The 13,597-nt window shown below is 32.8% G+C and overlaps 2 protein-coding genes across 2 annotated transcripts; both read left to right on the top strand.

Annotated features, from left to right (window-relative positions):
- The first annotated feature begins 3,416 nt into the window (after positions 1-3,416).
- LOC130714331 (F-box protein At3g07870-like) lies at positions 3,417-4,733 on the top strand. The gene has a single exon (XM_057564234.1). It carries the CDS (start codon positions 3,417-3,419, stop codon positions 4,731-4,733), a length of 1,317 nt encoding a protein of 438 aa, XP_057420217.1.
- A 3,881-nt stretch (positions 4,734-8,614) lies between these two features.
- On the top strand, positions 8,615-9,913 carry LOC130714341 (F-box protein At3g07870-like). The gene has a single exon (XM_057564239.1). It carries the CDS (start codon positions 8,615-8,617, stop codon positions 9,911-9,913), a length of 1,299 nt encoding a protein of 432 aa, XP_057420222.1.
- Positions 9,914-13,597: the final 3,684 nt, after the last annotated feature.

A 13,597-nucleotide genomic window follows, 5' to 3' on the forward strand; every position in this document is an offset into this window, starting at 1 on the left:
GCCGCTGGTGTCGTGTATTGGTGTAAATCATATTTTGAGGGAAGGGAATGCGGAGGCGGACGAGTTAGCAAAGCAAGGTTGCTTTTGAAAGGAGCCGGTTTGGGTCTATTCAGGGCTCTAATTGTGTTGATGTAAGGTGTTTTCCCTCATAATTATATTTTTGTTTGCAGGTAAAAGATTGGAATGGAAATGTTCGATGTTTCTTGGAATACTTAATCCATGGAGATGGCTTGCTTGCCAGTTGTTTTTGGGAGTGTCAATTTACTGTTTTTGCTGTTGCTGTTGTTGCTGTCATTGTTGTTGCTACCGTTTGCTGCTGGTTGCCGTTGTTGTTTTCTGCTGTTGCTGTATGAATTTGGTTGTTGTTTTGTTGTTGATGTTGGTGCTTGTTGTTGTAGCTGCTGGTGCTGTACGAATTTGCGTGCTGCTATTTACTGTTGTTTTGGCTGTTTCGCTGTTGTTGTTTTGACAGTAAATGACATGTTTTTTTTCCGAATTTCGCTACATGGCCCGAGCTTGTATAAATTTTGACATTTTGGTTTTGATTAGTGGCAGAATGGCATTCCCAAGATTGTAGCACTCTTTTTCCTTGCTTGGTTTTTATCCCCCTGGGTTTTTCCAAGTAAGGTTTTAATGAGGCTCTTTCTTGGGATTTTGTCTTTGTCATTCTGCGGGTTGGTGGTGGTTTTTTAGCATAGCTCCAGGGTGCATCTGATGTTTCTGTATGATCTTTTGTACTTTGGTCCTCGCCTTGAGTTGTTCTGAACTCAGGTTTCTAATTATAATATTCATTTCACATAAAAAAAAAACTACAAAGAAGTAATTGTCATTCTGGAAAAATGTGCTATCACAATTTTGGGTTCAACTATTTGTTATTTTGGGAAAATATATCTTGTCTTAGCTTAAAAAGTATATGTTTTGTGTAAACTTTAATCTAGAGGTTATGAAAACTTATCTATGGTTTCATGCCACTACTATACATGTTCAAGTTTTGTCTTCTATTATGGAGGACTTCTCGGCTACATCTGGGCTTACAGGAAATCTTAAAAAATATCGAATTGTGTGTTCTCCTAGAGTTAGTAGGATTTGAGGAAATAATTTTAGAAACCATTCCTCCATATCATGTTCGAGTGATCTGGGTAAGACCCTTAGGTTTCCAATCCTTCACAAAAGTCCTAAGAAGGTAGATGAACACTTCATTATTTAAAGCATCAATAGGAGAATCAACTCTTGGAAGAAGAAGGTTCTAAACAGAATTGGTAGGATTTGATTGGAAAAGTTTTTTTGTTTCCTCCCTCCATATATATGTGGCTACCCCGGTCTATCTACAACTTTGTCGATAGCCTTCTCTGAAACTTCATTTGGTCAAAGACTAGAGAAACCACAAGGTTCAATTTGGTGACTAGAAGTGTATGACTATGCCAAAATATCATGGGAATCAAGGGTGAAATATTCTAGGCATATGAATATTGTTCTCGTAAGTAATTTGGCCTATAAACTCTTTCCTCAAATTGATTTCCTTTGAAGCTATATCCTTTATATTAAGTACCTTAAAGGCAAGTACTTATTTTCATATTTGCATAGGGCCCTTGTTCCTTTGTCTAAAAATGTGTCATCCTCTCTTTCTAGACTTTGAAAGTTAGCTTTGTCTTCTCGATTCAGGATGGGTCTTGGAGTATATGGTATAAGGATTGGATAATGTTGGGTAGATTATGTGAGCTTGTGGCTTTTGTGCATATTGGCTATATCGTTCTCTGTATTGTTGATCTTTGAGCAACTAATCATGGAACTTTAATATTGCATACAACTAATTCCCCTAAGATCAAGAAACACACTTTCTCCCATCTTGATCATCGCTTCTCTAAGTACGAGTGACACTTGGACTTTGGGTAAATTCCCTAAACAAGGTTTGGTGACACTTATGTTGATCAACCAACATAATGAGCCTAATTCTCCCCTCCCCTTGAACTTTATTTACAAGATTGGTGTTCTTGAAAAGGTCAAGTTTTTTACCTGGTTGGCAGTGCTTGACAGGTTGCCTACCAACGAGTATAGGTTTTAGTGCAATATTTCCTCCACATCAAGTTGTCGAAGATGATCTTTCCCACTTGAGAATATTCTTCATTGTTTGAGTGACTATCCGCATATTTCTACTCATCATGAAGCATGCCTTGTAGCTTTCCTCACATATTCTTAGGATTTGGAGATGTTTTAACAATGTCGTCTTTGATCGTGTTGCATGGACGCTCCACTATGTTCATTAATTTATTGTTGGAGGTTTTCAGAATCTCAAATTAATGACTAATAGTGATCATATGATCCACCATATATATATATATATGAAAATCTAGTTGCTAGATTTCCTCTTATTTCCCTTGGACCAAGCTCAACATTGACGACAATTGTATTCTTAATTTCGGTGGCATTATTGGTGGTGAGATGACTAAGGACTCATAGGGAAGTCTAAAATTTGACTTTGTTGTGAAATGAGAAATGTGAGATGATTTCTTAGAAGAAGTTCATGTCACCAAGCACGAATTGACTCTTTTTCAGAAGATGGATTTTAGGAAGGCTCAGTATGAATTTTATAGCTTTCAGGTCAATCAACTTTTGAGGTAGGTTGGTTGGGTTTAGTTCCAATTCTATGTTGATATTGCTAATGTTCTTCAACTCCTACGCCTCAATTGGGAGGTTTCTTTTCTCCATGCTCCTAGAGGGTGTAATGCACAAGTTGGAAAATTAGGAAAGATGTCCAACAAGCAAAGCAATCCTTTTCTATTGTGGTGAACTCCCCCATGTTTTATACTAAATGACAGGGGTGTTAGTTTTTTTTTTCCGCTTGCAAAAAATATATGTCAGCATTAGTACTCTAATATTACTTTTAATTAATTCATGGCATATTTAATTTATACACCAATTTTAAAAGTATTTTATCTTTTCATTTTGTGTTTCCTCATTTCTAAATGAAAATGACTCCTCATTCTTGAACATTGTATATTAGAATCAATGAAATTTTCATATTAATGACTAACCACATATTCAAATTTGAAGGTTCATGTGTTAATATGCTGAAAGAATTTTAATTTTCTTCCTTTCCTCTTGTAACCAAAAAAGAATTTTAATTTTCTTAACATTATAATTCAAATATTATGGTAAGTGTGTTATTATCTTTAATTTCAAATTAAACTTTGTCTAGTTTTGTAAGTCTGTTGGAAGAATTTAATTTTTTACATCATTGTTATAAATATCCTACTATTTTAAAATTTAACTAAAATACTTTATATTTTAATACAATTTATTCTAAATTAAAATTTACTTAATTATTATTACAATTCTGATATAACTTTTAAATTAAAATAAAATTTAAATATAAATACAAACTCGTAGGGTTTTAGAGTCTTAGTGTAGCGGCAGCCATGAGAAAGAAAGGGGTTCCAAATAGATTCACTGGAGCCTCAGGGATCAAAGCTGTTGATCCAGAAATTCAACACCTTGAAACTTCTCTCACCGATCTTCCATCACACATCACAATCCAAATTCTTCTTAGACTTCCCCTTAAGTCTATTCTCAAATGCAAATGTGTTTGTAGAAGTTTGAAATCGTTGATCTCAAACCCAGAATTCACCCATATGCACTTCAAGGAAGCAAAACCTGGTGTCATGATTCGGTCCAATGATTCAAGAACCCTACACTTACTTGATCAATTGGATATGTTTGAAGATGGTGTTGATAAAGAAAAGGTACATATTTGTGGTTGTTTTCGTATCTTTATCAACCATATATGTAGAAATCCCTGGAAGCTTGACCCTAAATTCAAGCTCCCTTTTCGTGAGAGCAATTATAGTGTGGTGAATTCATGTAACGGCTTTATTTGCTTGTGTGATCCATTGAATAACAATCCTTTAGCTGTGAGCAACCCAGTTACAGGCGAGTTCATAAGACTTCCAGATTCTCACCGTATTCATGATGAAAGTCATGGAACCCTAATATATGTTGGTTTTGGTTTCCAACCTAAAACTAATGAATATAAGGTGGTGAGAATTTTGAAGGAATCACCGAGACGTAGTACCTTTTTGTGGTATTCTAAGGATCTGGTTGTTCAAGTTCATACTGTGGGAACATCAACATGGAAGAATGTTGTTGTTGATCCCAGGCTTTTCATTAGGTACCTTACATTTCCCACTTGTGTGAATGGGGTACTTCATTGGATAGTTTCTCATGATTGGAGAGGTTCAATATTGTGTTTCAACTTTGAAAGTGAGAGCTTTGAATACCTCCCAAGTCCTCCTAGTGTATTTAAGAATAATGGAATCACAGATATCAAAAGGATAAGCATGGCAGAGTTAAAGGGATTTCTCTACATCTGTGATTCATCTTCTAAAGATATTCCTGTTGTAGTGTGGATTATGAAGGAATATGGTATTGGGGAATCTTGGACAAAGATTTTCAGCGTTGACACTAGGGGCGAACATTGTTGGCCTTTAGGTGGTTTGTATTGGCCTGTGAAACATTTTGAGAAGGTTGATGCCATATTGATGTTTCATTCTGACAATTACTTTATCTACTATGAACCCAAAAGGTCTTTTTTCAAGAGTCTTATGGTTCATGGGACTCTTATGGTTCGTCGGACTGGATCGGCATATGAAGTTTTTCCTTACATTCCCAGCCTCATCTCACTGAAGGATGTTGTGAAAGAGGACAATGTAGAGATTCTCAATGTCTACTCACGGTAAGAACATAAGTTTTAATATTTTATTGTCTAGTTGAATCTAATAGTGCTTTAAAATCACAAGAACTTTGATATTGTTAATCACAGGACATCAAGTGAACATGTGTGAGTTTCTATGTTCCCAACATTTATTTGAGCTGGTTCTTTGGTTTTTTGTCCGGAAGAGACCATTACTTCTACTTACAAATATTGTTACTTAAGGTCAATATATTCTGTGAATCAAGTTCTTATGCAAATGAACTATATGTATAATTTCATCTGCTTACTTTTCTACTTTCATTTACATCTTCGCTCTCGTATTTTATGAAAAAAAATCCATGTGGATACATACTTGCATTCCTAATTACAACTTTTAAACTTTCTTTATAACTATTGTATTGATGGAGGAGATTATGGACAATTGCTTGAATATTTAATTCTTGTATCTTCTTTTGCTGTGAAGTAGTAGACATTATGTCAAAGAGAAAAGGTAGATACGGTTGATCATTTAGATCCTCTGCTACGTGCAGTTGTAGCCATATTATTGTTCACTAATATTGGTATCATTTAATATAGGCGTGCAGAGTAGTATTGTTTTGATGACGAAAATGAAGTACTTTTCTTGGCTATGGAGATTATTGATTATGGATTTTTACCTCACTTGACGGGATGGTGAAGAATAAAGTGAAGAAAACAACTACAAAGAAGTAATTGTCATTCTGGAAAAATGTGTTATATCACAATTTTGGGTTCAGCTATTTGTTATTTTGGGAAACTATGTCTTGTCCTAGCTTAAAAAATTTATGTTTTGTGTAAACTTTAATCTAGAGGTTATGAAAACTTATCTATGGTTTCATGTGAAAAATGGTATATTTTATTTCATCATGCTCAAGAAAAAATAATTATTATTGTTAAGTATTTTTATTCTATTTTTTAATCATTGATTGTGTTGTTCTTCATAATTTTTATCAGATTCTCAATTATTTAATGAGTTTTTTTGGAACAAATAAAAAGAGATACATACTAAAAATATAAGTAAAATCAAAGAAAACTATGATGTATGAAATTAGAAATGGTGTAAACACAATGAAGTAAAAAATAGATTTGAGGTATATTGAAATATGAAGTCCTAGTATCCATTTCTCCTTCACAGTTCTTTTCAGTCTTCACGAACAAGAAATTAAATTGGGTAGTAAAATATAGATGGATTCTTATACTCGGCAAGAAACAACACAATCACATCATAATTAGTGTGGTTAACGTTTTCTATGGTCTATTATGAAACTATTGGTTGGTTATGGTTAAATGCTAATAGTGGTATTAATTAGTATTGGCGGATTTAGTAAAATAGTCAATTTTATAAGTGTTGATCGCTAAAATTTAATTTCTTTCTCAAGCCCCATATCATTTAAGTAAGATAATGCTAGAGATTTTTCCAATGCTCTGCCACTGTCATGTCTTGGAAGCTATTAATCTTGCTTTTAGTATGGTGGTTGGGTGTCTTTGCTAAGGGATGATGTGGCGTATCTCTTGTAATATTTGTGTGAATTGTTTTGGAAGTTATATTGGGCGAAAGCTTTCAAACATGGTTTGGATTTTTTTGAAATTGGTGTTAGAAATATTTCTTTGTTTCAATGATATTTTATAATGTTGTATAGATCTTATTGTATCACGTATGGTAAATCTAAATTACTTAGTTGCGTGAAACTTCATTTGATCAAAGGAGAGAGAAATCAGAAGGTTCAATTTGGTGAGCTAGAAGTGTATGACTATGCCAAAATATCATGGGAATCAAGGGTGAAATATTCTAGGCATATGAATATTGTTCTGGTAAATAAATTGGCCTATAAACTCCTGCCTCAACTTGATTTCCTTTGGAGCTCTATTCTTTATATTAAGTACCTTAAAGGCAAGTACTTATTTTCATATGTGCGGAGGTCCCTTTTTTCCTTTGTCTGAAAATGTGTCATCCTTTCTTTCTAGGCTTTGAAAATTAGCTTTGTTTTCTCGATTCAGGATTGGTCTTGGAGTATATGGTATAAGGATTGGATAATGTTGGGTAGATTATGTGATCTTGTGGCTTTTGTGCATATTAGCTATATCGCTCTCTGTATTGTTGATCTTTGAGAAACTAATCATGGAACATTAATGTATTGCATACAACTAATTCCCATAAGATCAAGAAAAACACTTTCTCCCATCTTGATCATCACTTCTCTAAGTACGAGTGACACTTGGACTTTTGGTAAATTTCCTAGACAAGGTTTATTACCCCTCATGTGGCTTATCTTAGGCTGATCAACCAACATAATGAGCCTAATTCTCCCATCCCCTTGAACTTTATTTAGAAGATTGGTGTTCTTGAAATGGTCAAGTTTTCTACCTGGTTGGCAGTGCTTGATAGGTTGCCTACCAACGAGTATAGGTTTCAGTGCAATATTTCCTCCACATCAGGTTGTCGAAGATGCTCTTTCTCAATTGAGAATGTTCTTTATTGTTTGAGTGACTATCCGCATGCCAAACATGTTCAAAACTCTCATTCTCTTGTTTAGTAGAAATACTTAGGATTGGTTTCTACTCATAATCAAGCATGACTTGTAGCTTTCCTAACTTATTCTTAGTGGATTTGCAGATGGTTTAATAATTTTGTCTTTGGTCGTGTTGCATGGACGCTCCACTATGTTCATTAATTTATTGTAGGAGTTGTTCAGAATCTCAAATTAATGACAAGTAGTGATCATATGATCCACCATATATATAAGAAAATCTAGTTGCTAGATTTCCTCTTATTACCCTTGGACCAAGCTCAACATTGACGACAATTGTATTCTTAATTTCAGTGGCATTATTGGTGGTGAGATGACTCGGACTCGTAGGGAAGTCTGAAATTTGACTTTGTTGTGAAATGAGAAATGTGAGATGATTTCTTAAATGAAGTTCATGCCACCAAGTACAGATTGACTCTTTTTTCAGAAGATGGATTTTAGGAAGGTTCAGTATGAATTTTATAGCTTTCAGGTCAATCAACTTTTGAGGTCAGTTGGTTGGGTTTAGTTCCAATTTTATGTTGATTTTGCTAATGTTCTTCAACTCCTACGCCTTAATTGGGAGGTTTATCTTCTCCATGCTCCTGCAGGGTGTAGTGCACAAGCTGGCAAATTAGGAAAGATGTCCAACAAGCAAAGCAATCATTTTCTATTGTGCTGACCTCCCCCATGTTGTAACTAGGTTTCTACTAAATGACAAGGGTGTTAGTTTTTTTTTTTCGCTTGCAAAAAATATACGTTAACATTATTATTGTAATATTACTTTTAATTAATTCATAATATATTTAATATATACACCAATTTTAAAATTATTTTATCTTCACAATATGTGATTCCTCATTTCTAAATGAAAAGGACTCCTCATTCCTGAACATTGTATATTAGGATCAATGAATTTTTCATATTAATGATTAACCACATATTCAAATATTAAGGTTAGAGTGTTATTATGTTTAAATTCAAATTAAATCATGTCCAATTTTCGTAAGTATGTTGAAAGAATTTTAATTTTCTTAACATTATAATTCAAATATTATGGTTAGTGTGTTATTATCCTTAATTTCAAATTAAACATTGTCTAGTTTTGTAAGTCTGTTGGAAGAATTTTAATTTTGACATTTTTTTTTGTTTGATTAAAATTTAAAATAGCACTGTTATAATTATCCTACTATTTTAAAATTCAACTAAAATACTTTACATTTTAATATAATTTATTCTAAATTAAAATTTTCTTAATTTTTATTATAATTCTGATATAACTTTTAAATTAAAAAAATTATCTAACTTTAATTTTACTATAAATTCAAAATTGTAGGGTTCTAGAGTCATAGTGTAGCAGAGTCTTAGGGTAGCGGCGGCCATGAGAAAGAAAGGGGTTCCAAAGAGATTCACTGGATCCCCAGGGATCAAAGTTGCTGATCCAGAAATCCAACACCTTGAAACTTCTTTCACCGATCTTCCATCACACATCACTATCCAAATTCTTCTAAGACTTCCCCTTAAGTCTATTCTCAAATGCAAATGTGTTTGTAGAAGTTTGAAATCATTGATCTCAAACCCAGAATTCACCCATATGCACTTCAAGGAAGCGAAACCTGGTGTCATGATTCGGTCCAATGATTCAAGAACCCTACACTTACTTGATCAATTGGATATGTTTGAAGATGGTGTTGATAAAGAAAAGGTACTATTTTTTGGTTGTTTTCGTATCTTTTTCAACCATATATGTATGAATCCCTGGAAGCTTGACCCTAAATTCAAGCTCCCTTTTCGTGAGAGCAATTATGGTGTGGTGAATTCATGTAACGGCTTTATTTGCTTGTGTGATCCATGGAATAGTAATCCTTTGGCTGTGAGCAACCCAGCTACAGGTGAGTTCATAAGACTTCCAGATTCTCACAGAGTTGATGATGAAAGTCATGAAACCCTAATATATGTTGGTTTTGGTTTCCAACCTAAAACTAATGAATATAAGGTGGTGAGAATATTGAAGGAATCACCGAGACGTAGTACCTTTTTGTGGTATTCTGAGGATCTGGTTGTTCAAGTTCATACTGTAGGAACATCAACATGGAAGAATGTTGTTGTTGATCCCAGGCTTTTCATTAGGTACCTTACATTTCCCACTTGTGTGAAGGGGGTACTTCATTGGATAGTTTCTCATGATTGGAGAGGTTCAATATTGTGTTTCAACTTTGAAAGTGACAGATTTGAATACCTCCCACCTCCTCCTGATGTATTTAAAAACAATGGAATCACAGATACCGAAAGGATAAGCATGGCAGAGTTAAAGGGATTTCTCTACATATGTGATTCATCTTCTAATGATACTCCTGTTGTAGTGTGGATTATGAAGGAATATGGTATTGGAGAATCCTGGACAAAGATTTTCAGCGTTGACACTATGGGCGAACATTGTTGGCCTTTAGGTGGTTTGTATTGGCCTGTGAAACATTTTGAGAAGGTTGATGCCATATTGATGTTTCATTCTGACAATTACTTTATCTACTATGAACCCAAAAGGTCTTTTTTCAAGAGTCTTATGGTTCATGGGACTGGATCGGCATTTGAAGTTTTTTCTCACATTCCCAGCCTCATCTCACTGAAGGATGTTGTGAAAGAGGACAATGTAGAGATTCTCAATGTCTACTCAAGGTAAGAACATAGGTTTTAATATTTTATTGACTAGTTGAATCTAATAGTGCTTTAAAATCACAAGAACTTTGATATTGTTAATCATAGGACATCAAGTGAACATGTGTGAGTTTCTATGTTTCCAACATTTATTTGAGCTGGTTCTTTGGTTTATTGTCAGGAAGAGAACATTATTTCTACTGACGAATATTGTTACTTAAGGTCAAGATATTTTGTGAATCAAGTGCTTATGCAAATGAACTATATGTATAATTTTATCTGCTTACTTTTCTACTTTCATTTACATCTTAACTCCTGTATTTTATGAAAAAAAATCCATGTGGATACATACTTGCATTCCTAATTACATATTTTAAACTTTCTTTATAACTAATGTATTGATGGAGGTGATTATGGACAATTGCTTGAATTTTTAATTCTGGTATCTTCTTTTGCTGTGAAGTAGTAGACATTATATCAAAGAGAAATGGTAGATACAGTTGATCATTTAGATCCTCTGCTACGTGCAATTGTAGCCATATTATTGTTCACTAATATTGGTATCATTTAATATAGGCGTGCAGAGTAGTATTGTTTTGAAGATGAAAATGAAGTACTTTTCTTGGCTAAGGAGATTATTGATAATGGAATTTTACCTCACTTGACGGGATGGTGAAGAATAAAGTGAAGAAAACAACTACAAAGAAGTAATTGTCATTCTGGAAAAATGTGCTATATCACAATTTTGGGTTCAACTATTTGTTATTTTGGGAAACTATATCTTGTCCTAGCTTAAAAAATTTATGTTTTGTGTAAACTTTAATCTAGAGGTTATGAAAACTTATCTATGGTTTCATGTGAAATATGGTATATTTTATTTCATCATGCTCAAGAAAAAATAATTATTATTGTTAAGTATTTTTATTCTATTTTTTAATCATTGATTGTGTTGTTCTTCATAATTTTTATCAGATTCTCAATTATTTAGTGAGTTTTTTAGATCAAATAAAAAGAGACACATACAGAAAATATAAGTAAAACAAAAGAAAAATATGATGTATGAAATTAGAAATGGTGTAAACACAATGAAGTAAGAAATAGATTTGAGGTATATTGAAACATGAAGTCCAAGTATCCATTTCTTCTTCACAGTTCTTTTCAGTCTTCACAAACAAGAAATTAAATTGGGTAGTAAAATATAGATGGATTCTTATACTCGGCAAGAAACAACACAATCACATCATAATTAGTGTGGTTAATGTTTTCTATGGTATATTCTGAAACTATTGGTTGGTAATGGTTAAATGTTAATAGTGGTATTAATCAGTATTGGCGGATTTAGTAAAATAGTCAATATTATAAGTGTTGATCGCTAAAATTAATTTCTTTCCCAAGCCCCATATCATTTGAGTAAGATAATGCTGGACATTTTTCCAATGTTCTGCCACTGTCATGTCTTGGAATCTATTAATCTTGCTTTGAGTATGGTGGTTGGGTGTCTTTGCTAAGGGATAATGTGGCGTCTCTCTTGTAATATTTTTGTGAACTGTTTTGGAAGTTATGTTGGGCGAAAGCTTTCAAACATGGTTTGAATTTTTATGAAATCGGTGTTAGAAATATTTCTTTGTTTCAATGATATTTTATAATGTTGAATAGATCTTATTGTATCACTTATGGTAAATCTAAATTACTTAGTTGCGTGAATTGTTCTTCGGACTTTATTTATTTAGTTAATTGATGAAAATGTTTCATTTGGTACGAAGTAGATGACGAACTAATAAGTTAATATTAAATGAATAATTGATAATGAGTTCAGTTTAGAATATGATTAAAAGTATAAATTATAAAAATAAAATAACATAAAATCATTATCATACTTATCATTAATATAAATTGATAAAATAATAATATTTAATATTCTAGGTTCAACTTTTAATAATTATTCTAGGTTCAACTTTTAAAATATACATAATGATATTTAATATTATTAAGAATAAAATATAAGCAACTAAAATTTTTGCGTGTAGATTAAGGTAGTTCTTCCAGAGTTCTTTATCTCTTCTTCTCAAGTTTTTTAGTGGGTAGTCGGAGAAGGTCATTTGTCGGTATGCTCTCTGCCATTTTGGTTTGTCTGGTCTTTAGCTTCGTTTTATTAGCTCTTGAGCTGATTTTTGTTGTGTTTAGTTTCTTTGTTATTCTTTATAGGATGGTTTTTGCGGGATTTCCTTCTTGGGGGTTATGTTTCGTTGTTGGCTGATTGTTTTTTTATGTACTAATTACCTTTACCTGCTTTGTCTCCTTCTTAGCTTTATTCTCAAAGCTTTTGATTAATACATCATTTTGCTTTATAAAAAAATTAAGAATAAAATTATTCTAAAATTTTACTAATCGTTAATCAAATACTAATGTTAGATAAATTAAATAAAAGCTGAGACAAGGCCTTGGAGCATGGGAGGTCTCTGAGTGAGATATGAAATGGCGAAATAAGAAGCTGATTCGAAATCGAGAGGTTGAGTGATTCCTTCCTCCCCTTGGGTTACCCATCACTATGGGTTTCAACCACGCTCGTGAGTTCATGGTTGTCGAGCTAGGAAAGTTTTACCGAGCCTCACTGTGAGCACCAACGTAGTGAACCGAGACCAATTCATAGAGTCCGAGTCTCGGAAAAAATAGCTCATACACACATAAACCACCCAAAAGGAAGTGAGGTCACCTAAGGGACGACTAATATACATAAACGATGTAGAATCGCCCATATAAAGAAAATATCACTCGCAAGAGGAGGAAGTCGCGAAAAGGCTCGCTAGATATGGAATCGGCCCCGCTATATATAGGAGTCGCACGCCGGACTATGGGTTGGCTCGCTAGATTGTGGTGCGAATAGAAATGTAGAGTTTCCAATGCGCGGTCACTCATGTCTAGTCCAATATGAAAACTTTCAAAAATAAAAATTTAATTTTTTTTATAATTTAAGTTTAATTGGTAAAATATTTGTTTTTAAATAATTTTAATATTTTTTAAAAAAATCTTATGAAATGCACTACAATTTTTTGCAGTATATTTAAAATTCGAAAGACAAAAAACAGTATATACAAAAACTAATTACATTAATTTTTTCTTAATTAAAAAATTTCAAAAAAAAAATTTAACTGTATTTTTTATAATTTAGAATTTTTTTTTAATATTTTCATAAAAACTCAAATAATTTATGAGATACTTACAACTTTAATTCTAAACTTAAAAAATTAACTGAAGAATATATGTGAAAAATAACAGGCAACATAAATTATGAGAGAATTGTTTTTGACATAAAAGATATTTAACATATTTACTTAAAATTAAAAAAAAAACTGTACGTAGTTTTTGTTCTTCTTTTTTATTATAATTAAATTAATTATGGACAAACGAGACAAGACCAAGAAAAGGGTTTGACAAGGACTTCACTCAAGAGACAAAAGATAAGTTTGATTTACTGAAATTTTCTAATGGTTTATTTTGCTTGTGTGATCGAGGTAGAAACTATTCTATAGTTCGCAACCCAGTAACATGTGAGTTCATAAGAATAATAGAAACTACCATATATAATTGATAAAACTACTAAATTTTTCTTTTGGATTGGAGAGATGACAAAGCTCGCATGAGTCTAAGGTTATTATGATTGTTAAAATGCACACACACTAAGAACATCATTATCGAGGAATATTTGATT

This window comes from Lotus japonicus, chromosome 1 (genome assembly GCF_012489685.1).
Source record: "Lotus japonicus ecotype B-129 chromosome 1, LjGifu_v1.2".
Taxonomy (NCBI): domain Eukaryota; kingdom Viridiplantae; phylum Streptophyta; class Magnoliopsida; order Fabales; family Fabaceae; genus Lotus; species Lotus japonicus.

Excerpts from the sequence above, each read along its gene's own strand:
- LOC130714331 (XM_057564234.1), top strand. The coding sequence starts at position 3,417 with ATGAGAAAGAAAGGGGTTCCAAATAGATTCACTGGAGCCTCAGGGATC.
- LOC130714341 (XM_057564239.1), top strand. The coding sequence starts at position 8,615 with ATGAGAAAGAAAGGGGTTCCAAAGAGATTCACTGGATCCCCAGGGATC.